This window comes from Acomys minous (genome assembly GCF_964271855.1).
Source record: "Acomys minous genome assembly, chromosome: 10".
Lineage (NCBI taxonomy): Eukaryota > Metazoa > Chordata > Mammalia > Rodentia > Muridae > Acomys > Acomys minous.
The window spans coordinates 57,658,917-57,686,326 of NC_140491.1; the positions used below are offsets into that span (position 1 = coordinate 57,658,917).

Consider the following 27,410-nt stretch of genomic DNA (forward strand, 5'->3'; position numbering starts at 1 on the left):
CATTTTCAGTGCCACGTTTGCATGTAGCACCTTATTGCTGTTTTCAAACACAGACAAGAAGGCAGATCCTTGCCACCTGCTGAGATCCATGGTGTACCGGCGTGCATTACTTCCACACACAGCAAAGCCTCTAATACCATCTCTTCTTGACTGCTAAACAAAACTCTAGCTTCCTTGAATTTCCTCTCATTTCTTCTAGTTCAGCCTTCTGGAAGTGGTATAGTCGAATGTTTCTTCTCTTCTCTAAAAAGCCTTTCAAAAATGCTAAAAAACTGTTCTCTGAGCCAATTGTGATTCTTATGGGTTGAGTACAGGAGAAAAATCAAGACCGCCATCATCGGGCAAAGGTGTGGAGGTCGGTATTTCTTCTCTCACCTTTGCATGTCATTCGGAATGCAGTCTTCTCCATTTTCACTTTCTCCATTGTTGTTTGAGCCCATAAGGTGCAGTCGGTGCTCTACCACTTAGCTCTACCCCTGGGAAACATGATCTCCCTCCCTCAACCTTCCTCTTTAGATAGATGGATGGATAGATAGATAGATAGGTAGATAGATGGATAGATAGATAGATAGATAGATAGATAGATAGATAGATAGATAGATAGATAGAATCTATATCCTTGGCTTGTCCTATGGCCAGCACATACTATTTCCTGTTAATGTCCTCCCATACACAAAAAGCTTCTGTAGTTAAAAGGTTTTACTCATGTTGTTTTTATTTTCTCTTCATTTCTGAATAATTTATGTTGATTCTCTCAGTTCCTGGGAGAAATGCGTTAAAATCTTACCATGATTGTGTTTTGTTATTTTTACCTTTCTCTTTTACTTTACTTATGATTATATGCATTTAATTTAGAGTTTATATCTCTCTAAAACTTTTGTTGTTAGCACTAGTCCTGATTTATTCCTTATATTTTTCATTTTGAAGTCAATTTTATTCAATATTAAAATTACAAAACTCAACTTGTTCTGGTTAAAAATCTATCTTTTTCTTTAATATCCATACACTTATAGTTATATTGTATTGCTTGAAATAGGATGTTCATGCCCTTTAATTAACTGACAACTTTTAAATTATTATTAGTTATTACCACTACTTTTATATGTGAATGATGTGAGCACCATGATGAACAGTGCAAGACCAATTCTCCTTTTTCACTCTCACATGAGTACCAGAAACTGAGCTCGGGTCATCAGCTTTCACAGCAAGCAGTTGTGATTGCTGAGCCTTCCATCTGTCCAATCACCTTTCTAGAGACAGCATGTAGTCCACTTCCATTCACTGTACTTACCGATAAGTATAAAACCCAAGCAACCATTCTGCTATCTGCCTCTCTTGCATATTTAAACTTTTTTTTTCCTTTTTGTCTTCTGTTTAAATTGACAAGGAATTTTGCGATTCTGTTTTTGCTCAGTCAGATTTCTAGTTTTGTGTTATTACTATTCCTTATTGTTTTCCCCAGGGATGGCTCAAATGTGCATCCTCACTTATCAAAATCCAAAGTACGTTGGAATTTTAACCTTTCCTGAACAGTGCTTAAGCTCCACTTATCCTCCTGCCAGTCCACACACATTTAATAAGTAGTTTTAATATATCTGGGGTATGTGTTGGTGTGCATTTATGTTCATATGTGTCTGTGCTCATATGTGTTAGTGTTCATATGTGTGAGTTTTCATATCTGAAAATGTAGGAGCCTCTGCAACCCAGGCCTGAAAGGCCTCAGGTGTCAGTCCTTGTCTTCCGTTTTGTTTTGAGGGTTTCTTGTTGCTCACCACTGTGAATTTCAGGCTAGCTGGCCCTTGAGCTTTGGGGAATTCTTCTGTCTCTGCACCCCAGCTTGTCATAGTCACCCTGAGAGAACAGATATAGATCCCAGATCATGGGTCCTGAGGATCCAAACTGGTCCTCACCCCTTCCTGGCAAGAGCTTTCTCCCCTGAACCACCTTCCAGTAATCCCCATGCACCTATTTTAAATATTTCATAAATCACGTGCATTCCTATATATTTTAATTGTATATATCTTGTGCCTCTGAAAAACTAATTGTTGTGTTTTCTACAGCCATTGTTCACTTCAATTTACCCACATATCTATCCTCTGCCGCTCTTTATTCTGAAAAATTCTGAATCTAAAACAGAAATACGAAGAGGCAATTGCATTAGTTTTGAAGCTTGCATCCCTAACCCTTCACCTGACCTCTTTGTTACATTTGGAAGTCAGAGAAAATATATAAGGAATGTTGTGTGTAAATATCATATGGTGTAATAAAGTGGGAAGGAAAATATAGTTAATAAGTTATAATGTTCCATCAACAAGAATCACAAACATGTACTTTGAAAAAGATGAAGGCCCTTAATGAGTTGGAGAAATAATGCCAAGCTACGTTCACCATTTGTTAGTGCGCTTAGATTTAATGGGAACAAAATCTACCTAATGTCAAATGAACAGGAATGCAACTGGTGTCATATAATTAGGAGGTCACCAAGCCAAGCTTATTATAATTCGCATTGCCATAGCCAGAGCCTGTGTGACTCCAGTGATGATTTGCCTGAAGGAATGTGTGTGCCCTGGGTTTGGGGGGGACAGAGGAATCCAGCTGTAAGGCCTCCAGGAAGGAGACCAAACTCAGGTCACATTGTTCGTGGCACATCCGGTAGGCTCAGGAAGTGGAGTTCATCCCCATTCAGCTTGTCACCCTCCAGAGGAAATGGCCAGTGGGATGGAGACACCACAAAACACAACTAGATGCAAACACATCACGCCATAGGTAGGATCATAATTACTCCCAGGGTCATCTATTTGTAAACAGATAACCAACCTGCATAGAGCAAATGAGTTGTCACGCAGAAGGGCTTTCATTCCTACTACTGAGCCACCCAGAAGCAAAGACTGACAGCGTTGCTTCTTTCGAAATAGTCATACTCCCCAAGGCTGTAGCTGGATCACCGGCCATAGCAACCCCTATTCTAGGACGTCTTTCCCCCAAACAGATTTGGTAAGTAGTCGTGTCTGAGAAAGAAAAAGAGTTCATCTGGGTATGAGACATTCACACAGATGCCTGCAAATAGCTTATCTGTAGAACGTTGCTTTAGTGCTCCCAGTGCAACCAGCTGCACTTTGCCAGTACAGGAAGAGCTCGGCAGAAAGAGCACCCGAGCCTTTCTCTTCTTGCTGTTCTTCTGCAGCCTATGGCTTATGGGTACATTTGCTTTGTGAGTGGTACACACATTCACGGGAACCATTTGGCTTTCCTCCCACATTTATGAGTGATATGTCAAACCACGTCTAGCCAGCTTGTACATGAAGTGGACTATTCCATCGTAGGAAGCTAGGTGAGTGAAGGACCATCTTCAGTGTGAATCCGTCTTTGCTGATACATGTGGCATGGCTTTTTTCCCCCATGTGGGAACAGCATATTACAAAATTCTACTAGAACATGGGGCGCAGTGCCAAGGATCTTCAGGTCACCTTCTAAAGCAAGGACGGAACGATCAAGAGGTCAAAAAGCTGAGTTTGGTGATGCTTTTGTTTACCACTAAAGGCACACCAAATCGTTATCGATGTTTTGCCAGAATTGATAAGAATCTAGCACTATAAATCTACTCTGGCCGTGACGATGACAGCTTTCCCCTGTTAGTAAATATCTCTTTTCTCCACCAGAACTGCTTAGCTTGGGTGAGCTCGAGCTGAGATTTCCAGAAGGGTGGAAAGCTAACTGGAACTGGGCATTTCGCCCAGATAAATCTGATCCCAGCTCTATAAAGGAAGCAAAAGGGAACTAGGAAATCTTTGACAAAAAAAATGCTGATAACTGGCTAAAGACAGGGGAGGGAAACAGAAAACACAGAGAGCTAAAAATCTAACTCTAAGCAAAAGGAAGACACAGGGCAGAATCCAGGTATGACGCAGTCGGCAATTCTCTCTAATGCTGAGAGAAAAATTAAAATAGCCGTGAGTACAGCACACACTGTGCTGTCCACAGCTCCAGGGAGAGAAGTCTCTGTGATCAACTAAATTACAGAAGGAGCAGAAAGGAACCTTTGGATATGAACCTCAGGTTCTAGTGCCTCCAGGCAGTGGCTCCATGGACTCACACTTAAGGATTGTCCCACCTGCTCCCTGTCCTGGAACTGCAGACCATGGTATCTCTATTTCCTCAAGCTCCTTGGAGAAAGTCGGAGCTTCAGAAACCCAACTTCTTAATTACTCTCTTTCCATGTAGCAAAGCATGTCTCTACTTTACTTACCCATGCATTTCAGACTTTTAAGAAATGTCTACAGAAGGATATCTTACTACTTTCTTCCATGTAGACTTCAATCAACAACCTTAATGGATTACCAAGATTGTAATTCCCAGTAGCCACGGCTAGATAAGACAGAGACAGGACAACAACATCCTCAGCTCTTATTAAGATGTTCCTACCTTCTAGGATAATTTGGAAAATAAAACCAATTCTTCAAATTCCTAAGGCCCTTGTCCAGTTAACTTCTTCATTGGTGCCACAGCTCTAGACCACATAAGCCATGGCTGACATAGCAGAAAGCCAATGAGCCCTGGTGGCAGTAAGGAGCACACACACTGCAGCTTACACTTGCCCGTAAGGCATGCTGAAGTGACTCCATGCCGTCGTAAGTTATCACATTATGGGAAGAACATTGCAGAGATTAAAATGTTGCATAAGAGAGGGAACAGCATGAGTCAGGGATTTGGAAACTATGAGTCAGAACACAGGGAAGGAGCCAAAACCAGAGAACAAAGGCCCAACTGGGAGACTAAGGGACATCAGGGGATGGACCATCCCTATATTAGCTGTGAGACCTGTCATCTTCAGTGTCACTGGCTGGAGCCAGCCTGATAGAGAGCTCACCAAAGATTATTATACTGGATTATTTAAAGAAGCTGAGGTTGCCAGCATCAATAAGAGGGAGACCTACAATTTTACAAATCACAGGGAAGGAGATGTGAACCTTTTTTTTGTTTTGTTTTTTTGGTTGGTGTGTGTGTGTGTGTGTGTGTGTGTGTGTGTGTGTGTGTGTGTGTGTGTAAATAAGGAAATCACTAATTAATGCCATTAAGCTATTCTCAGGATATTAGAGTGATTAAGACTGTTGTGGGATTTTAGGAAGCATATTCTATATTTTTTCTTTTGGTAATATTAACATTAGTCCCTAGTTGCTTTATTAAGAGCCATTTGCTATCATATTCAATAAAAAACCCTCTAATCTTACATTGAAGTCTCTGAATTTCGCTAGTGACTTGAGCAAGCATTTTATGGAAACATTCTGCCAGTCACAGCACCTGGTTTCTCACACACAGTCCCTCCAGCCACGCTGACCTCAGCACTCTGTCTTTCTCTGCGGTTGCTCCTTCTGGTGGGACCTGCCTTCTAAGAGACAGCTTCCTCACCCACCAGCTCCTATAGCTCAGCACCTTCAAGTTGCAGCTCAGAACCCGCCTCCCCTGCAAAGCTTCTGTTCACACCGGGCGATGCAGTCTGTGAGACTCCTTGACTCAACTACCTTTGCTCTATCTGGTTCCCAGGGACAGGCAAATGCTGCTCATTCTGGACGATGTGGTCTTGGCATCTCTCCTTCGCACCACAGTTCTACCTTCTGCCCAGTCAGAGGGAAACTGTTGCTTCCGCTGTGCTCCTCCAGCCTTACTTGTGACTCTGCCTTGTGAATTTTCCTTCCGTAATCTAAAGCACTGGTCTTACTTTCTGTGAACTCTGAACACCAATTCCCAGGAAACAGTAATGATTCATTCATCCATTAATCGGGTAAACATTTACTGAAAACCCATCACATTTCTTGCACTACAGTAAGCACGAAAAAATGAGCTTAACTGTCAAGGACAAAGGATAGATAATTAAAAACAAAAACAAAAAAAATGCCTTCCCCGGAGTACTTGTTCCTAGATTCTCAGGAAAACATGGCTGACCTGAGTCATTTTCGGGTTAAATAAAGCAGGCTTTTGCCCATGCAGTTGGTCTCACAAACAGATGTAGGAAGTTAATTTTGCTTACAAACAACAGAGGTTCTTGCAAAAGGCGGTGACTGTGCTGTACTGGCCGAGTAAGTGGAGCCTCGGACTGGGCTTTTCTGATAGTAGAAGTGGGAGCCTACATATGGAGGAACGGAGCACAAAAGAGCTCCAGATGTGTGATGGCTTAACGTGACTTTGTGTGGGTGTTTAAACAAGCAATAATGGGATCTTCAAAATAATAGCACTATGGCATTTAAGTAGATACTGTACTTAAAGGCAGTCCACAGGAGTTCAGTCTGCGGATCTTCTTCCGCATTAAATAACCTGCTAAATGTGGGGGCTTAGGAGAATAAACACTCTACACTGTGGTCAGAGCAGTTACAAACAGAAAAGCAGATGACTGGCTGCCTCCTGGCTGTAGAGGCTATGCTCCTGGCATTTATAATCCAGGAAAGTGCCATTTGCCAGTTAGTGGTCACTCACTTGTGGTTGAGGGAAGTCCTATCACAGCAGCTTTCCTCTGCTTTGGGTAAAGAAAGGAAAGCAATGTAGTTGAAGTGGCAGTGGCAATATTTCAGGCTTTGCTTTTTAAAATTACTGTAACTCACCAAATGTTTTTATGAAGTGATTCTTTTCAGATGCTAAATAGAGCAGACTCTTAGAAAGGAGACATACAGGTTTGTATGTTTAAAACCTCTTTAACGATACATTGATCCCAAGGGAAATGGGATTTATCAAAGATACTCCAAACAAGTGATGGGAAAATAAGAAGGGAATTGCCGCATACCGGGAACATGGTTGGGTGGAGGCAGTTTGCACAGAGTGGTTGCAAAAAGAAAAGCCTCTGTCACTGGCAAGGCCTCCCTTAGCCGTGCTGAGCGGCCCAAGTCCTTGATCTCCAGCCAGCATGGACAGAGAGAACTCGCAGCAGTGGAATTTAACAGGGCGCTCTCTCTCTCTCTCTCTCTCTCTCTCTCTCTCTCTCTCTCTCTCTCTCTCTCTCTCTCTCTCTCTCTCTCTCTCTCTCTCTCCTCTCTTTTCTCTCCTCTCTCTTCTCTCTCTCCTTTCCTTTCCTCTTTTCTCTCTTCTCTCTCTCTCTCCTCTCTCTCTCTGTCTCAGGGCTGTTATCACCACAAATGTTGGCAAATGTTCCTGACATAAAACAATAGGAATTCTGCTGTCATTTCTGCATTAGCGAGTCATAAAGCTCCAAAGAATCCCCAGTAGAAAGGTTTTCATCAAGTGCGTTTGAGAAAATAATGAGGCATGAAGAGAGCAGTAACTGCACAGCAGGAGCCCTGGTGCTGCCTTGCACCTAGAAAGGGCACTTTGTGGTGGATTGCAAAATAGCATACAGTAATACTGTTAATACATTTCACAACAACAACAAAGGATTAAAATCAGTTTCAAATGACAATGTGTCAAAGGGAATCTTACTGGGCTATTGTCTAGTAAGCAGCCATACTCACTGGAGCATCCTTATTCTCTTTCCCTCTGTTTCCAGAATGAATCTCTCTTCTTCTCACTTCCACACCCAGGAGTGGAGTGGTTACCTTAGAATGACCCTCCTATAAAATCAGCTGCTTACCTTAACGACATCAACTTAGTGTGCGTGCAACAATCCGATTCTTGAAATCACAGCAAAACAAAAAGTAAAATAACACATAAAGCCACTCTCTGACTCAGATGGGAACAGAGAGCACAGTTACTTCTCATTGCTTGAGGCTCTTCTCCTAATTGGTTCTTGGCCCTTTTAGGCTCTCCCCTGGGTCTCCCAGAGTGACAACATCTGATCCTGCCTCTCCCTCCCCAGTAAGGTTACGCAGAATCGGTCATCTAGAAATTACATATTTTATAATAGTTTTAATAATTCTTAGTCTTCCGTTACTTGTTAGAGAATGCCAAAACAGTGTACCCTCCTCCTTTTTAATCTAACTTCCTGGTGGATATGTGAGTTTTAAATGACTTTGAAGGATATAGATAAGGCTAAATGAATTCTACCTGCCAGGGGCTGTAAGTGGTCACACACATTCCTATCACACTTTGGTCAGGAACAACCTCTCTAAGTTGGCTTTCTTTGGAAACCTTCCACCCTTTTCGAGAACTGTGACTTGCCTCCTACTGAAGACACATGTAGCAACTATTCCCAGAAGTAAAATGTCTTAGGAAAGTATGTATTTTAACCTACACTAAGATATCTCTTCTAGAAGAATATGATCAAATCGATGCTTTTCATTTTGAGTTTCATAATAAAAATTTTATGCATACATATTACTGCTTCCATTTTACTTCTAGTTTTGAGATAAGGTCTAAGTCCCCACAACTACACTTGAACTTCCTTTGTAGCCCAAGCAAGACTTAAATTGGAGCTCCTCTTGCCTCAGCCTCCCAAGGTGTTGTTTATTCTCATAGGTATACCTCTGCCTAATGAAAGTATAAAACTGTCTTGTGGAAGAAGACATACCTGCTCAGGAAGTCGTGGGTGATAAATAGAAGGAAGAAGATGGAGTCAAACATTTGCTGTAGCTGACAGCAGCTAAGGTGCTAAGACAGGCGTGAGGATTGCATGTATATCTTAAACCTCAGGTGCACACACTGGGAGCTCTGAAATTATTTTATAAGCATTAGCAATAACTTTTCATGTTCAGTATCTCCAACATAACATGTTATAATGCTTTTTAAGAATAAAGTAAAATTCGGTTTAAGAAAAGCAAAGTACAAATGAGGAGAACCACCTCTTCATTTCTTCACAAGAAACTGGAACTCTTTCTGTGTTGTATGTCTTTCCCAGACATCGATGAGTGCGCCTCAGGAACCCACAATTGCAGGACGGACCAAGTATGCTTCAATATACGTGGCTCTTTCACATGCCAGTGTCCTCCGGGGTATCAGAAGCGAGGCGAACAGTGTGTAGGTAAGTCCCTCGGTGCAGTATTAAGGCAAGGCGCGTCTGTTTAACTGTTTAACGTATGAGTGATACCAAGCAACTGCTTCCTCTCCAAATAATTGCCAATATAGTTTCCACCTAGCCAGAGGAACTTTAAGGCTGGACCTGTCCTGAACACTAAAGTGCTATAGATTAAGTGAAAGTAAAACTCTGGTCTGAATGGAGCCTTATGGGCCATTAAGAGCTACATTTTGAACTAGGGGCTGTGTCACTACCACACTGAGCATGGTAGATGTGATGAATGCTGAGGTCACATGACTCCTCTACTGCCAAGTCATCTGAGTCCATAGCTACTGAAATGCTCAGGGCATCAGCCTGTTTCTTTGTCCTGTGGAGACAGCACTAGTCCCAGCTCAAGGAGCTAGCTTTTGGATGGTGTTGCTGAGCACACCTGTGGTCTTGTGCCATGCAGCTGGGATCAGCAGGTAGGAAGTTAACAGTCTCTACAGCAATGGTTCTCAGCTGTCCTAATGCTGTGACCCTTTTATACACTTCCCCATGCTATAGTGACCCCCAACCACAAAATCATTTTGTTTCTACTTCATAACTGTAATTTCACTACTATTGTGGATTGTAAATATCTGATATGTAACCCCCACACACAATGGTCACAACCTACAGGTTGAGAACCACTGATCTAAAGCCTCCTTACACTGCAAGTCTTTGCTGGTGTTTAAAATATCAAATGGCTGAGAAACACTTAAAGAAATGCTCAACCTCCTTAGTTATCAGGGAAATGCAAATCACAACTCTGAGATTCCATCTTACACCCATCAGAATGGCTAAGATCAAAAATTCAAGCGACACCACATGCTGGTGAGGATGTGGAGAGAGAGGAACACTCCTTCATTGCTGGTGGGAATGCAAACTAGTACAGCCACTTTGGAAATCTATCTGGTGCTATCTCAGAAAACTGGGAATAGGCCTTCCTCAAGACCCAGCTATTCCACTCCTTGGAATATACCCAGAAGATGCCCCAGCACACAATAAGAAAATTTGCTCAACCACGTTCATAGCAGCCTTATTCATAATAACCAGAACATGGAAACAGCCTAAGTGTCCTTCAGTAGAAGAATGGATAAAGAAACTGTGGTACATATACATTATGGAATACTACTCAGCTATTAAAAACAAGGAATTCCCAAAATTTGTGGACAAATGGATTGAACTAGAAATGATCATAATGAGTGAGTTAACCCAGAAGCAGAAAGAGTCAAATGGTATATACTCACTTATATCTGCATACTAGCCCAAGGGGCATGTCCCATGAAAGTCTTCACTAACCAGGAAACTGGGACAGAGGGGAGGACATCCTATTGGGACTCTAGATGAAAGAAGCATGGGAGAATGGCAAAGTAGAAGGATCCAGAGGGTCCTAGAAACCTACAAGAAGAACACTATGATAGGCAGATTTGGGCCCAAGGGTCACGCTCAAACTATGGCATCAGCCAAGGACAATACAGGCAGTAAACTTCAAACCCCTACCCAGATCTAGCCAATGGTCAGAACATTCTCCACAGTTGAGTGGAGAGTGGGGTCTGACTTTCACATGTACTCTGGTGACTCATATTTGACTACGTCCCTTGGATGGGGAGATCTGGTGGCACTCAGAGGAAGGATAGCAGGTTACCAAGAAAAGACTTGATATCCTATGAGCATATAATAAAGGGGGAAGACGTCCCCCTCAGTCACAGTCATAGGGGAGGGGAGTAAGGGGAAAATGGGAGGGAGGGAGGAATGGGAAGATACAAGGGAGGGGATAACCATTGAGATGTAATATGAATAAATTAATAAAATTTTTAAAAAATAAAAAATAAAGTGTACAATGAAGCACTGAGCCTGAGAGGAGACCTCATGGGTCTATGGCCCTGTCAGCTTGTGTCACTCCTGATGCCACAGTACCCACAGTGTGTCCAGTGCATGTGGTCTGATGCCACAGTCCCCACAGTGCATGTGGTGGATGATCTGCATCTATTCTGAATGAATGGAAGAACACAGTTTGAGGAGCCCAGTTGGCACGCGCTGATGTTAAAACAGCACTCTGGCTTAATCAAGAGGCCCAGCAGAAGGCATGACACTCTGTGATTGGCTCCCTCTGCCCATCTGTTTACATACCTAACCTCTTACCGCAGAGCAGTGGAAAGGCCAGCTCTTCTCTTAGGAACAGAGAGTGAGGGTACAGGCAGCCAGCATCCACTTCCACCTAGAATGGGAGCTGTTGACGTGAGTATGTCGGCACTCAGATCCCTGTGAGGGCCGGCTGGCTCTGCTTGCCACAGGTTGTGTCTAGGTGCTGGGACTGGTTCCCAGACTAAGGGAAGAGCCGGGGTTTGTAATGCTGGAAGCTATGATGCAGAGCAAGAGTGCTGGAAAACTCCACAGATGCCAAAGTTACACTCTTTGGGTTAGTCAGGAAAATAAACACTGAGGGCCTGAAAGTACAGTAGTCACACACCCCCACTGCGGGGTGAACTGAAGACAAAGGAACACAGAATGACGGGCTCTGTGGGAAAGTGGAAAGACGGATTTGTATCTGATCAGGCGTGTGCTGACATTGCCCGCACCCCCAAAGGCAACTCTGCATTCCTCAGTAGAACATAAAGGGGCTTTCTCATCAATTCTATTACACCAATGCCCTCCTTCCCCAAAACAGCTGCAGCCCAGCTTCTTCTCAAATGTGATCCTGGGCACATGCCTATAAGTATTCTGTCTAGAACATGGAGACACTTCCCTATACACCTGTATTCCACTATCAGATCCCAGTTCAGAGTCACCTCCTGTAGAAGCCATGACCTATCCAAATATGATTAGTCACTCCTTCCTTACCCAGTTAAGAAGAAGCAGACCTTTTTTGGAAGTTTGCAACCTGTTGCAGTCTGATACATCTATAAAATATAATAAAAAGCTTGTGTTGGTTTCAGTTGCCATTGGTTACACATGTACCCGAGTCTTCATATTAGTTATGGACTGATCCAATACTCCATGGATGACCACAGTCAGCAGGCCACTTTGAGCAGACCAATGTTCTCTCTGTCTCCTGTGCACACTTCTATTATTGATCTTCTCACCCTGCAGAGTAATATGATTATGTCTGTACCCCATGCCAGGCAAATACACGTGCAGTTATGATCATACAACCTCAGTGCTAAGTACATTGCTAAAAAATGAATGTCTGCTAGTTGAAGTAACAGGCACCACTGAGTCATCATATATTCATCGGGAGCTGACTGTGTGCCAGGTGCTGAGTCATCATATATTCACTGTGAGCTGACTGTGTGCCAGGTGCCATTCTAGATGCTGAGATCCTAGACTGGGCAAAGAAATTTCATAGAACGACTGCTCTGGCAGAGTATTAGAAAACACCATCCATACATATTGGCTGGCAATAATAGTACATGGCCATCATATATGGTGCCAGAAAGCACTGCAAACAATAGCTCTGAATTGATGTGCAGTTTCCCCGTATCAAATAAAGCCATTGAGGAGCTACTATGCTAGCCCCTGTTCTGAGCATTAAGCCTATGACAGTTAGTAGACAAATATCCTTCACCTCCACCTCAAAGGGAAGAGGGCAGCTCTTATTCACCACAGATAACAGTGAGAGAGGCAGGCAAGCAAATAAGCGTGTATCTCAATATTAAGCAATATCAGGGGCTACGAGGAAGTCTAAAACAGGATAGGATATAGATGAGGCAGACTAAACGGTCATCTATAAGCATAAGACTTGTCCTCCTTGAGGAAGTGCCATGGAGCAGATACAGAAGGTTGTGTGGATGTCTCTCGCTAGTTATTTTGGTGTGCTGACTACGTTGAAAGCAGTTTTGCATCTTTCTAGTAATACCTCCCACTCCATTGCCTGGTATGCTCCAAGCACATTGCCTACTCTGTACCATGTAAATTTTCCAACTATTCTATCATATGGAGAAGAAACGGAAGTTCCAGAAGCTAAGACAGTGAGAGGCCAGACCTGAGATTCAAACTCAGGTTAGCTTCCGGCCATTTGAGCACACTTTTGCTAACACCAGCACAGGTTAGCTGTTTAGTTCAGTTGTCTAGTTTAGTTTTCTTTTGTTTTACCATGAGGTAGTTTCACTCCATAGTGATGTATTCTATGTACAGGATTGCCCTATTAAAGTACACTTGTTATGCTGGAGGCGTCGCAAAGTGTAGTCGTGATGAGAATCACATTTTATTATGCTTCTAAGAAGGCCTGTCCCTGCAAGTTCTCAGCTGAGCGTTTTATGGGGAAATACTTATCAAAGGGCACGGGATGGAACACTTCATCCGAATGTCAGGACATTTTCAAGAGGTCACTTGTGCAGCATCCTTTCCTTTCACAATGTTCTTTCATTTGATGCTCACAAATTTTCCTAAGATACACATGGCAAGCCTTGCTATCAAACTCTGAACACCAAGATACAAATGTTTCGGGGCAAAGCCTCAAACACCAGCCAAGGACAGCCCATATCACTTCTCTCTACGGCCCACATCACTTCTCTCTTAGCCATGCGCTGTATCCCTCCATCCTTTTGTCACTTTCCTCCACACTTTAATTGAGGTTTTGGTGCAGCAAGATGACATCTTCATGTGTGTGTGGTGTGGAAAGGTCTTAATTACGTTTCTTCTTTACATCTCAACTTGTTTATTTACTGCTGACAGGAGTGTGTTATTGTTCCTTGTTCTTAGTGTATTACTTAACTGATGACCAAAATGTCTTTAAAACACATATATCCTAATTTTAAGAAAGAGGGTGAACAGGCAAGACTGAGGAAGGGAGGGAAGAAGAATATTTTCAGCCCTAAATTTCCACATTATTTCCACTGAGAATTCAGTAAGTCAACAACTTGCTTCTGGTTTTGGGGGTGGGTTGGGAATTTTTGCTTGTTTAGTTTGGCTTGGTTTGTGACTTTTTTATTTTCCAAGACAAGGTTTCACTATGTAGCTCTGGCTGTCATGGAACTCACTATGTAGACCAGGTTAGCCTCAAATTTAGACCCTTACCAGTCACTGCCTTCCATGTGCAGGGGTTAAAAGCATACCCAACTAACAACTTGGTTCTGTGTCTGTGCCATCTGCTTAGATATAGATGAATGCACCGTGCCTCCATATTGCCACCAAAGATGTGTGAACACCCCAGGGTCCTTTTACTGCCAGTGCAGTCCAGGGTTTCAGCTGGCTGCAAACAACTACACCTGTGTGGGTAAGTCCCGCAAGAGCTGCTCTTCTGACTTCTTCTGCCTCCAGGAAAAGAAAGCCCTGGGTTTGGTGCACTGTTTCTGGTGGCCCGTGCTCCTTGGTGAGCTGGTTTCCTCCATCTGCTTCACACAGGGTCAGAAAGCTGAGGAGACAATAGCTAAGCTGTTTCTTAAAACACATCAGGATGGGAATGGAAAACATTTTTTTAACCTTGGTTCTAGTTCTCCTCTGTGGGTGTATATAAAAAAAAAAAGTAACTATGATCAACAGATACACATCCCTCAGTTAGTCACCAGTGCGTGATAGAATGCTGAAGAGGCCAAAGGGTTACTGCAAGTTCAGACATCCAAACTTTCCACGAACGGTGCGTGTGACCCTCACATGCCTCTCTCCCTCCCACTCTCAGAGTGCAGTGTCATGCATGGCATAAGTCCCTAAGACTGGCGAAGCCTGGAAGAAAGCCTGTACAGGAAAGGGAAAATGCCTTTTCATGATATTTTCTGTGTGTTGGAACACAGCAAAACTCTGCATGGGTCTCAAAGGCTTACACTGTAATTGTCAAGGAATGTAACAGAAACCATTTAGAAAGTAATAAATAGCCCAGATAACTCTTTACACCGCATGCTGAAAGGCCATATCAGTTCAAATGTCTTTTAGCAATGATTTATGGACTTGGCATTTTGAACGTAAATAATATAGGAAAATGGATGCTGGAAAGTATCTGCATTGAGAGTACTAAATTCTATGGGGGTTGGTTTATCACACATCAAACTGTCATTCCTAGAAAAAAAAACATATTGTGATACTTCTAATTGTGTGACAAACCTTTGAAGTTGTTCCAACAGCTGTGAAACTGGGCGTGTGTTCTCTGGTGAGAGTGTACACCAAGGGAACTACTTACCATCAGATGATCTGGGCACAAAAAAAGCAAGGCCGAGCTTAAGCTGTCCTGCTGCAGATGTGCAGAGGCACGTGCACATTAAAAAAAACCTTTCCTTGCAGATATAAACGAATGTGATGCCAGCAACCAGTGTGCTCAGCAATGCTACAACATTCTCGGCTCATTCATCTGCCAGTGTAACCAGGGATACGAGCTGAGCAGTGACAGGATCAACTGTGAAGGTAACGTCACGGCAGGGCAACTTCTGCTGGGAGCTCATGAGAAACTGAGAATCGCAGACCCCAGCCAAAATTTCCCAAGACAGAATCTGCACAGTTAGGTTTACAAAGAGCTGGGGCTGTGGTTAAAAAAAAAAAAAAACAGGGACCTGGTCCTTTGCTTTATCCATGGACTGTGTGGCTTGAACACATTTGTAAAGGAGTCTGGGTTGCAGTTTCCAATGAGTAAAAAGACGCTCGCTCAATGGAATGGGTAGCCTTCACAGCCCAGTGTATATGCTCATCCTGAATAATTCTAGGCATCCTGAAGGAGATGCCACCCACATTTGATGTTCATACCTCCCTCATGATTCTGTCCATGATTATTGGGGACCACATAGGTCATAATCCATCCAAAGAAACCTCAAACCATGCAGCTGTGCTTAAAACCATAATGGACCAGCTCAGGACTGCTGCCTCTGCCCTGCTTAGCCAACTACAGGATGGTCCCTAACTCTGAAATGCAAGAGATTCTTCTCCAGGAGGCCACATCATGTGAAGATGTTACCTCTACAAAACTGCAAAGGGTTGGACTTGAAGTTCAAAGTGGAGGACAGTTGAGCTGCAGAGTCACACCACTATGAACAGCCGAACACAAATCTGCTACCTGAGTAGGTCTGCAGACACAAAGTGAAGTGTGTCAGTCACGAGGCCCACTCCCTTGTCTGCTTAGCTTCCGTGAAAACTTCTGTAAGAAAATGTGCAGGCTGGGAGGCACAGAGGAGCAAGTCAGATAGAGCCTTGCTTTATTATTATTATTATTAGTAGTAGTAGTAGTAGTAGTATTACAGAGTTTGTACTGCTTTAACACAATCAGATAGAGCCTTGCTTTTATTATCATTATTATTATTATTATTATTATTATTATTATTATTATTATTACTATTATTATTATTATTATTACAGAGTTTGCACTGCTTTGACGCTCTTTAGCTTATCTGGCAGGAAAGTTTCTCAGCTCTATGCCCATGCTTTTGTCTGGTTCTACAGACATCGATGAGTGCAGAACCTCAAGCTACCTGTGTCAGTATCAATGTGTCAACGAACCTGGGAAGTTCTCATGCATGTGCCCGCAGGGGTACCAAGTGGTACGAAGCAGGACCTGTCAGGGTAAGCCCATCGCTCGTATACGGGTGAAGTGTTCGAAGTTAGCGGGGAAGGCTGTGAAGAAGGTTGCAGCATTCAGACTTTCATTTTCCCACCTTGGTTGTACGATTCGAGCTCCTGATTCATAAGAGAATACAATCCATTCTATGAAAGGGACATTTGTTGAAAACTCTGACTTTCTTCAAACTTTAAAATAACTTCCTTCTAAAAGTGTGATTTTTTAAAAAAGAAAATGTTATATTGCTTAATATCTTACTATGTATGGAATTATACCTTCCAATAATCTACCAAAAAAGCAAAAAAGATTCAGTCACTAAAACGTTTTACTCTGAGTTTTGAGTTCAGAGCTCAATCTTAGACATACCTTCAGCAAGCCTCCAAGTCTCTGAAAGAGCAACATTCTGAATTGTGCAACGTGGAGAGTGACAGAAAGAGGGTCTTGCTATATAACCCAGGCTGGCTTCACATTTGTAGCTGTCCAGCCTCTGCCTCCTAAGTGCCGGGATTACAGGCATCTGTCACCACTCCCAGACAAATAATGTAGGATTTTAGGTGTTGAGTAAAACAAAACTCCCCATGATAGATATTAATATGTGTTTCAACAACTTAAACAACTCCTGAAAAGCAAGTATTGATCCTAGCCCCAATTTCAAAATAAATGCTCAAATGTTTCTTGTGTCTTCATACAAAAAGACGAGACAGCTCTCGGCTAACACAAGATTCAGAGTTTGGCAGGAAGATGGCCAAATTCACCCTTCTCCCCTAACCTTCAGTGCTGTATAGTTTGAAATTTCATTAATGGGAGAAAAATTGGCAAAGACAAAAGAGTATAGACAATCTAGAAAATCTAACATAAAGACATTTACACAAAACGGTGAAAAACAAAAAACCTAACTGAACCTAGTGACAGACAACCTACTTGAATCTAACGCTATTGCATTCTATCTGTAAAACCAAAACAAATAAGCAGACCTCTCTGAACCTTGGCTTTCTCCTTTGAAAAGGGCAAGTGTGGGGATGAAAGACGATAACGCTTGAAATGATTTACACTACTCATGGTGTTTTGATGAAATTTACTTAACAATATAAATGAGCAATAGTAAATCTGTAGAGTCCTTTTTACGTGGAGTTAGAAAGACTACTAGAAGACAGGAAAGATCTTATTTTTAAAAGAACAAGACCAGTGGACTCTTAGACTAATACCACAATTGCAGAGGGAACAGAGAGCATCCAAGACCTGGGAATTTGCAGTCTATAAGCAGACCCCAACCAGTCGCTGTAAGCATGATAAGAATGACATCTTTTTTATTAATGTATTCATATTATATCTCAATGGTTATCCCATCCCTTGTGTCCTCCCATTCCTCCCTCCCTCCCATTTTCCCCTTACTCCCCTCCCCTATGACTGTGACTGAGGGGGACCTCTTCCCCCTGTATATGCTCATAGGGTATCAAGTCTCTTCTTGGTAGCATGCTATCCTTCCTCTGAGTGTCACCAGGTCTCCCTATCCAGGGGACGTGGTCAAATATGGGGCACCAGAGTTCCTGTGAAAGTCAGACCCCACTCTCCAGAGGGTCCTAGCAACCTACAAGAAGAACATTATGATGGGCAGATCTGGGCCCAGGGGTCCTGCTCAAACTATGGCATCAGGCAAGGACAATACGTGCAGTAAACTTCAAACCCCTGTGCAGATCTAGCCAATGGAGAGGACATTCTCCACAGTTGAATGGAGAGTGAAAATGACATCTTACAATGGACATCTTTATAGCCCTTCCCAGGTTACTGGAAACTCTGCAAATGTCAACTGTGGGAATACATTGCATTACAATGATTACAGTGAACCCTAGTTGAGATATGAATAGTATGTGCAGGAAAATATTGGCCACCCAAATATTTTAATCAATTCCCCTAGAACCGTCCAAGCAACTGTCTGTGTGTTTCTAATCACAAATGGATTTGATATTCCACAAAAATAGATTTAAATTAATTCATAATAGAATCTTATTTGCCTGGCCTACATCCTCAGAAATATTTCCTGTTCTAATTAAGGGTTAAAATGTATTGAAATTGCAAGTGGGAGTTCATGAGTGTGGTCATGTTGAGGATACATAGCAGCAAGATGCTTGGTTTTACAAAATATCTTTTTGTCAGATTTACACTCTTCTATCATTTAAAGCAATTGCCTTCTTCTGAAACCTTGCTCCAGCATCACTTGTAAGAATAAAGTAGAGTCTAACATATTGGGATTCTTATCTTCTTCCAAAAAGTTCATAGAGTCTGATAAGGGTTCTCATGACTACAAGCTCACAAAAGTCAGAGCACCAGGCATGTGTGTGTCTAGAGAGGGTCAAAATAGGATGTAGCTGCTCACACATAAGTATTGAATATTTTTTAAATATTTATTATGTATACATTGTTTTGCCTGCATGTATCCCTGCATGCCAGAAGAGAGCACCAGATCTCATTATAGATGGTTGTGAGCCACCATGTGGTTGCTCAGGACCTTGGGAAGAGCAGGTGGTGCCCTTAACCTCTGAGCCATCTCTTGAGCCCCAAGTATTGAATATTTTAATATTGTTTCTTCCTGAAGAAATTTCCAGAATGATATAGATGTTGTAGATCCTGGATTACTGGAAGTAATAAGTTTCATTTGGCCACTCTGTCTCTATGTTTCAAACCAATCTTAGTATTCCTTCTAACTGAGTACCACCTTCATTTTAAAAAAATAAAAGATGAAAATATTTAAAGGATATGTCAACAGTGACGTCCATGGAATATAGCTTTTTTTTTCTTTAACTATAATCAGGCCAAGAAGATACTTCCTGTAACTTACTCTTGGAAACCATGTAGCTTTTCCAGTTTCCTCCTGGATTCCAGAAAAGCTTAGCCAACAAGGAGTTACTTACTTTTCTCCAAAGTCAAGGCATAAAGTTATTCTCACAATAGAACTATCCCTGCCATTTTGTGAACTTGAGTTTATCCTCTGCTTTTCCTCCATTCCAACCAAGACCTCCTCCACCCCTACCTCCACACAACTTGTAGAAGACATAACTGAACTAACATAACATTCATCAAAGCCAAGTGATCGTGCCTTGCCACTAGCTCATGGAAAGATTTGGGAGTAGCTGTAGTAGTTCCTCCACAAGGAGTTCACACACTAGGAGGAGTCCAAACCACCACCACAGCAAAAATAAACAGACTTTCAAAAAGTGAAATAAAATGCAACAAAGACCCTAAAAGGAGAATATCAGGTATAAAAATCCACAAGAGTTCACGTCCCAGCACCCAACCCATGGCTGACCCGAAGCAGGATTAGGTAAGTCACTCGAGGAAGGATAAATTAAGGAATGAAAACACTCCCTTGTAGGGAGGGCGTGATTCAGAAAGGGCTTCTCTGAGACAAAATATAAGCTACTATTCATATGAAAAGGAAGTGGGAGTTATGTAAGAATGTGGACATGAAGCATGGCTGTTAGCATGCAATAATGCTTGCTAGTTAAAAACAAAAAAAACAAAAAAATAAAACACTTTTTACTTTTCTTCAAATGTCATCTGAGGATCCAACCAGCCAAATCTAAAATCAGTCCCCAAGGAGCCAAGAGCACTCTCATTCCCCAGACACCCTCCTCACCTGGCTGCGCTGTATGTGCTGCCTTTTCCTTATCCTTTTCCACCACAGAGCCGTAAAATACCTGTGCTCTATGAGTGGAGTACTTCTTCATAGCTCACTGTTTCTGTGCATCCTAAGGGGACTGCAACCCCCGCCCAGGGCACCACCTGCCCCTCCTGTGCTGTTACTAACTCTCTCGCCTGCCCTCCCTCCTTCCTTCCCTTCTGCTCACACTCTCTCTCCCTCCTTACCTCTTTCGCAGACTCCTGGAACAGCTGCCCTCTCCTGGGCAGCTTTCCCCTCTTCACATATGAGACTCATCTAAGCACCACCCTGGAAGGCCACTTGTGATGTCCCTTTTTGATTCTGGCCCCTAATCCTCCACACATGATCAGCTGTGCTCTTACCTGCCTCTTAGTTACATTTTACTCTGGAAGTAACCGTTGCCTTATCTATATTCTCAGGTAGGTTATCCGCTCCTTGGGACAGGAGATGAAATTTTCTTTGTTGGTGTTTTATTTACTCTCATATAAGCAAAGTCAGTAACCAGCAGCATTTGAGGTCAACAGATGGACAACTTGTGAAAGAGAAAATACCATGAAATGCCATGTACGATTTAACTCACCAGTGACTCGGCTGTGTGTCTCCTGCTGTCAACGCAGTGAACTCAGGTCGCGCCCAGTCTTGTGTCTAAGAGCAAACTGAACAAGCCAGGCGTGGTGGTAAACACACATAATCTTAGACCTTAGGAGCCTAAGGCAGGAGAATTTTGAGCACAAGGCCAGCTTGCTTATACCCTGAGTTCCATACCAGCCTTCACTACATGGCACGACCCAGACCCCTGCCCCCAAACAAGTAAAAATAAATGAAAGTAAACTGAACAAAGTCCAGATTTCCTCCCATGCATTTCGTTACAAACCAGAATCTGCCATTCCTACAATTTTCTTATGTCAGCAAACCCTTTAACCCTGTGACTGCAGACATAAATGAATGTGAGACCACCAATGAGTGCCGGGAAGACGAAATGTGCTGGAATTATCATGGCGGCTTTCGCTGCTACCCGCGAAACCCGTGTCAAGATCCCTACGTTCTAACATCGGAAAAGTAAGAGACCTTAGAACCTTTGAACCTAAGAGTTTTCTGGTCCTCCCAAGACAAAATGGTGACTGCTTCTGTGTCTGTCTCTGCAGCCGATGTGTTTGCCCGGTCTCCAACGCTATGTGCCGAGAACTGCCCCAGTCCATAGTCTACAAGTACATGAGCATCCGATCCGACAGGTCTGTGCCGTCAGACATCTTCCAGATACAAGCCACAACGATTTATGCGAACACCATTAATACTTTTCGGATTAAATCTGGAAATGAAAATGGAGAGTTCTACCTTCGGGTAAGTAGGCTTAGGTAGCTTGGCTGCTGCCACAGTTGCGGTTCAATATGCTTAGGTAGCACGCCTGCTGCCCAGGTTGCTGTGTGCATTCACGTGGAAGTTAAGCTAAGGAGTTTGTGTGTAGGTGTCGCGTCCAGCCTTCTGGAGTATATGTGCTAATTCTATCAGATATTAAAATATAGTTTTTATAAATGAGTGAGATTCTGGAAGGTTAAGATTTGAGAGGCCAACAAGCCACCCAAAATACAAGCATACCCCAAACACATACTGCAAATGCATGCTGCTTAACTGTGCAGAGAAAATCACTCTAAAAGCTTTTCTTGTACTAAAGTTTATAAATTGCTTTGATGTTTACACATTTATCCTGTCCCTTAATATATTAACTTCCTTCTTGCTCCACAGTAACAGGATTCCATTTATTTGCCAGAAAATTAGAAGGGATTAATTTCTCAGAGTCAATTTCTCAAGAGAAAAACTCAACTCAAAATCTTTTGCTTTTCTTTTTCCTAATAGAAAAGAATGTGTTTCATTAGCATAGGATGTTTTAAACTTGAGCTGCACTAGGTATTTATAGAAGTTGCCTCAAAGTGAGTTTTACACAATTTAGACACCTAATAATAGTAACTGCATGTAGCACAGCAGGCTCATCTCAAAGCTTCTTTAAAAGTAACTTTCTATTTTAATCTTTTATCCACAATTTAAGAAGATTAAAACTTCCCAGCTTAGCCATCATGAAGTTAGATGAAGTCCCAGCATTTTTTCCTCTACAGTAAACACAGCATTTTGAAATTCATTTTTATTTATATCTGATTTTATTGGCTTGATTTTTTTTTCTTTTTCGAGACGGGGTTTCTCTGTGTAGCCTTGGCTGTCCTAGACTCACTTTGGAGACCAGGCTGGCCTTGAACTCACAGCAATCTGCCTGCCTCTGCTTCCCGAGTGCTGGGATTAAAGACATGCACCACCACACCTGGCATTGACTTGATTTTTAAAGCATAAATACTACTTTCTCCCGAAGTCATACTCTCATGAATGATACAAAACATTACCAATTTGGTATGGTGTTAGGGAGTTTTAAATTATTTGCAATTAACAAAAACATTTAATGCTAGATGTGGATGCACATGCCTGAGATCCCAGCATTCTGGGCACAGAGTGAGAAGGATTGCAAGATTAAGGCTATCCCAGGCTATCCAGTAAGTCTAGGGCCAGCCTGGGATATCCAGTATATCTGAGGCTAGTCTGAAATTCTGAGAAAGATCTCACCTCAAATTAAGAATATGAAAAATAATTTAAAATAATAAAAGTAGGTGCTCTTAAGAGTATTGATTATACAATCAAAATGAAGTCCTACAAGATTTCTACACTGAAATCCCTACCTATAGATAGCTTTCAGAACATAAGGATCAGCCAGGGGCATGGGCTGAGTGCCTACGATGTTCCCAGGCTTTTGCTGACTGCTTTAAGAAACTAAGAATACATTCAGCACACAGTTCCTTCTTTCAAAGATCATTTTACTGTGCAATTTGGGCCCATTTACTTTTGACTTCTCTGACCTAAAGCGAGGCCAACGCTATGGATAAGATCCCTCAGAAAGACTGTAGAAAAGTATTAATGGCTCAGATTGCTCAGAAGAGGACCTAAAATAAAGAAGGGCTAAATACAGAAGACTCCTCACCTGTAACCTGAGCTGAGGCCAATGTCTCATCCACCAAGACCCCCCAGCATCTGCCCCCAACTCCCCAAGCCCAGCCATGCCCTGCAATTTGTTGTCATTGAGAACAGTGTCACATGAGAACCTTGGTCTTCGGTGACACATTCAATAACTTCTTTCCTCCTGTACTCACTCCAACTCTTTAACCTGTCATCAGCACCCCACTTCTTCAGCCAGCAACCCCAAGCGAATGCTATAACCCACATGTATTTCATATCAGACTTGTAAGAGCAGATGGGTAACACTATAAAACTTTATCTCCACTTTCAGGTAGGTCCCTAGTATTCTCAACGATGCTATTGATTTCCTTGTGTCTTTTTATACTATTCTCTTCAGCCCTTGTTCTCAAATGTCCCCATATCTAATAAGTCCTTTTCCCCTATGTTTTTAGTAGGTGAGTCACTTTCTGCTTTGAAATCACTGACACCAGCATTGACACGAACCGGCACAAATTTCCCATTCTGAACCCTGAAGACGCACATCTGTGTTCTCCATCTGGTTCTCAAGACCAGCCAGCACCATACACTCCCCACACCATCTCCTCTGGAACCCTAGTCAATTATTTTTCCCTCCGCCTCCTGTGCTCAGGGCATGCTTTTCCCTCTAGATGTCACACCGTCTCTCTTCCTCCTTGGAAGTCTAGGCTAGTTTGTGCTTCCTTGCTTCTTGGCCATTTCTTTGTCCTTTAGTTCAAATACTTTACTGAGGTTGCTGTAGGGGAAAGGCCACCAATGATGTGGATAATGTTAAGTCTGAGGACACGTTCTCTTTTGCTCTGCTTGACATTGCTGTCCACTTACATGTTCTCCAATTAAGCATCTATTTCTTCTCCGCTTGGTTCTTTACCTAGTTTTTATGAGTATATGGACATATGTGTGTCTAAGTACCTGCAGAGGCCAGATGAGGGTATCTAGTCCCTTGGAGTTGGAGGTACAGGCAATTCTGGGATCTGAACTCCATTCCTCACATTAGAGAAGAACCAAGCTTAACCACCAAGCCATCTCTCTGGCCTTCGTCTCATTCTTTGATTTCTCTCCTCTGTCTATTCCTTCAACGCCACCCTGTCCCAGCTCTGTAGTGATCGCTAAGTCTCGATCCATGCGTCTATCATTTGTGTCTGGACTCATTCGCTCACTCACTGATCCCTCCAGTGCATCTCTCCCCCCACCCGCCATGCCCCCTCCATGTGCAGTGCTGAACATGTTACTCTACAGAACTTCTCTTGCTCCCCGATGATGCTAAGGCAGAGGTTCTCGGACCCTCTAATGCTGCCACTCATCCTTCATGTTGTGGTGACCCACCCCCAATCATAAAATTATTCCCATTACTACTTCATAAGTGCAATTTTGCTACTGTTATGAGTCATGATGTAAATATATGTGTTTTCCAATGGTCATAGGTAGGTAAGCCTTGTGAAAGGGTACCTCGGCCCACAGGTTGAGAATCTCTGCTCTAAGGCTTTCAAAGCCTTGCCTCAATATTTCAAGAGTATCTATGTATGTATATATTCCTTTGTAGTCAACCTATGTATATACAGATAACCTAAAATTTGTCATGTTCTATTTAAGTTGAATACTTACCTGACTCTGTTTGTTTGTTTGTTTGTTTGTTTGTTTGTTTGACACAGGGTTCCTCTATGTAGCCCTGGATGTCCTGGAACTTGTTTAGGTAGACCAGGCTGGTCTTAAACTCTGCCTGCCTCTGCCTCTGGGACTCAAGGCATATGCCACCGTGCCTGGCTATTTACCTAACTCCTTCTTCACTAGAATGTAATTTTTAAAATGTACAATGTTAAGAAAATAACAAATGGCAGCTTTTCTTACCAGCTCCAGATTCTCACAGGAGCTCTTTAGAAAGGGTGGAACTATTCAGTTCATGGGTAGAGAAATGTTAATAACAAAGAGAAATTGAAATGTTAACAGATGTTAAAAGAAATATTAGAAAATAAGATAATTTTAAGAACAAGTCCTTGAGGTGAAGCTAGTGCAGCTGGGCAGGCTAGAGTTACGAATGAGGGTGCAAAGCAATGCTTCCTCGCCCTATTATTTCCTCTGATTATCACAGAAAGAATGCTTACAAAAAAATGCCAACGCTAGCCCAAGAGAACTCAGTCTCCTCACCTCTCTTCTCTTGTTATTTTAGCAAACGAGCCCCGTGAGTGCAATGCTTGTGCTTGTGAAGTCGCTGTCGGGACCCAGAGAGTACATCGTGGACCTGGAGATGCTGACCGTCAGCAGCATAGGGTCCTTCCGCACGAGCTCCGTGCTAAGGTTGACAATAATCGTGGGGCCATTTTCATTCTAGCCTTTTATAAGAGCCTATCACAGGCAATTAAACTAGCCAAAGAGTATTGTTGCCTTAAAACACTATTTTATTTATAGCTATATCTAGTACATCTATACTCAGACAGCTATACACTATGGTAGGAAGCAGGCATTTAATCTGTAAGATTCCAAGTTTATCGTCATCACTGTGTAAATTAGACATTAGTCCAACATTCTTCTTGAAGGGAGCTAAGCATATATTACCTGGTGAAGCTTGGTTTCTTTCCTATAAAAATGGGACCAAGCAATGATACTGCTCTGTGGTGTATAGAGAAGTGTGCACCTCCACAGACCATCTCGTGAGGACTGGCCATCTTAACATCAAGTGCAAGGAGGATGGGTATTTTAACTGCTTTGTAAGAAAATGGAAAAAGCCAATAAAGATATATTTCTTTAGAAAATGAGAATCTTCCATGTTTGTGTTGGTCTATATTTTAATGATCAGTTTATTGCTTAATGCCAAATTATTATTGTGCTACATGCTAATCTCTATAGGACATCTTAAACTTTGTCGGAAATTTCCCCCACAGTTCCAGATAAATCAAATATCTCCTCAAAAATTATTCTATTGAGAAGCCAATGAGGAATTGAAAAAAATAGCTTTTATCAAAACCACTTTAGAAGTCTCCAAAGAAGCAAGTTAAGTGCGTGTAATAGAAGCCCTGAAGCAAGGAACGCACTCACGGTTCAGAGTGAAATGGAGAAAGGGGGTTCCCCTGGAGACCTCCTGCCTCTCAGCCTGACTTCTAACAAGTCTCGAGTTTGCCAGCAAGAGTCTGACCCTAGTACTCACATTCATAGAAGAAGAAGCACTGGCTCTTTACTCTTAGAATTCACATTATCCTTCCTGCTGATTCTCAGAAAAGGTCACATGTCTTGTTTAAAATAATTTTCTTCTTTGTATCATATTTCTTTTTTTTTAATTAATTTATTTATATTACATCTTGATTGTTAGCCCTTCCCCTGTTTCCTCCCATTCCTCCCTCCCTCCCACTTCCCCCCTTCTCCCCTCCCCTATGTCTGTGATTGAGGGAGACTTCTTCCCCCTATGTATGCTCTAAGATTATTGAGTCTCTTCTTGGTAACTTGCTATCCTTCTTCTGAGTGCCACCAGGCCTCCCCATCCAGGGGACATGGTCAGAAAAGGGGCACCAGAGTTCACGTGAGAATCAGATCTCACTCTCCACTCAACAGTGGAGAATATCCATGTTCATAGCTGCTTTATACACAATAGCCAGAACATGGAAACAGCCTAAGTGTCCCTCAGTAGAAGAATGGACTAAGAAACTATGGTACATTTACACTATGGAGTATTACTCAGCTATTAAAAACGAGGAATTCCCGAAATTTGTGGACAAATGGATTGACCTAGAAATTATCATAATGAGTGAGTTCACCCAGAAGCAAAAAGAGACAAACGGTATATACTCACTTATATCAAAACACTAGTCCAAGGGATACGTCCCATGAAAAACCTTACTTACCAAGAAAGTGGGTCAGAGGAGAGGACATCCTATTGAGACTTTAGGCGAGAGTAGCATGGAAGAATGGGGAAATAACAGGACCCACAGGGTCCTGGAAACCTACAAGAAGAACTTTATGACAGGCAGATCTGGGTCCTGGGGTCCTCCTCAAACTAAGGCACCAGCCAAGGAGAAATAGGCTGTATCATATTTCTTATTATTTGCTTTGATATATTCACTTTGCATCCCGATTGCAGCCCCCTCCCAGTCCCACCCTCCCTCTCTCTTCCTCCCAACACCTCTCCCTCAGAAAGTCCTCAGAAAGAGGAAGCCCTCCTCCCCTGCCATCTGACCCCAGCCTATCGAGTCTCGTCAGCACTGCCTGCATCCACTTCCTCTGTGGCCTGGCAAGGCTGCCCCATCAGAGGGAAGTGATCAACAAGCAGGCAACAGAGTCTGTGTCAGAGACAGCCCCTGCTCCCCGTACTCAGGGACCCACATGGAGACTGAGCTGCCTAT

General features: G+C 42.5%; 1 protein-coding gene across 2 annotated transcripts in view; it reads left to right on the forward strand.

Annotated features, from left to right (window-relative positions):
* Nucleotides 1-25,838, forward strand: part of EFEMP1 (EGF containing fibulin extracellular matrix protein 1) — a 61,953-nt gene extending 36,115 nt beyond the window's left edge. For both annotated transcript variants that reach the window (XM_084797493.1, XM_084797494.1), the window contains exons 5-11: nucleotides 8,777-8,899; nucleotides 14,013-14,132; nucleotides 15,131-15,250; nucleotides 16,277-16,396; nucleotides 20,985-21,108; nucleotides 21,195-21,390; nucleotides 25,247-25,838. In XM_084797493.1, coding sequence (XP_084653619.1) covers nucleotides 8,777-8,899; nucleotides 14,013-14,132; nucleotides 15,131-15,250; nucleotides 16,277-16,396; nucleotides 20,985-21,108; nucleotides 21,195-21,390; nucleotides 25,247-25,408 — 965 coding nt within the window. In that variant the 3' untranslated portion in view covers nucleotides 25,409-25,838. The remainder of the gene's footprint in view (nucleotides 1-8,776; nucleotides 8,900-14,012; nucleotides 14,133-15,130; nucleotides 15,251-16,276; nucleotides 16,397-20,984; nucleotides 21,109-21,194; nucleotides 21,391-25,246) is intronic.
* The last annotated feature ends 1,572 nt before the right edge of the window (nucleotides 25,839-27,410 follow it).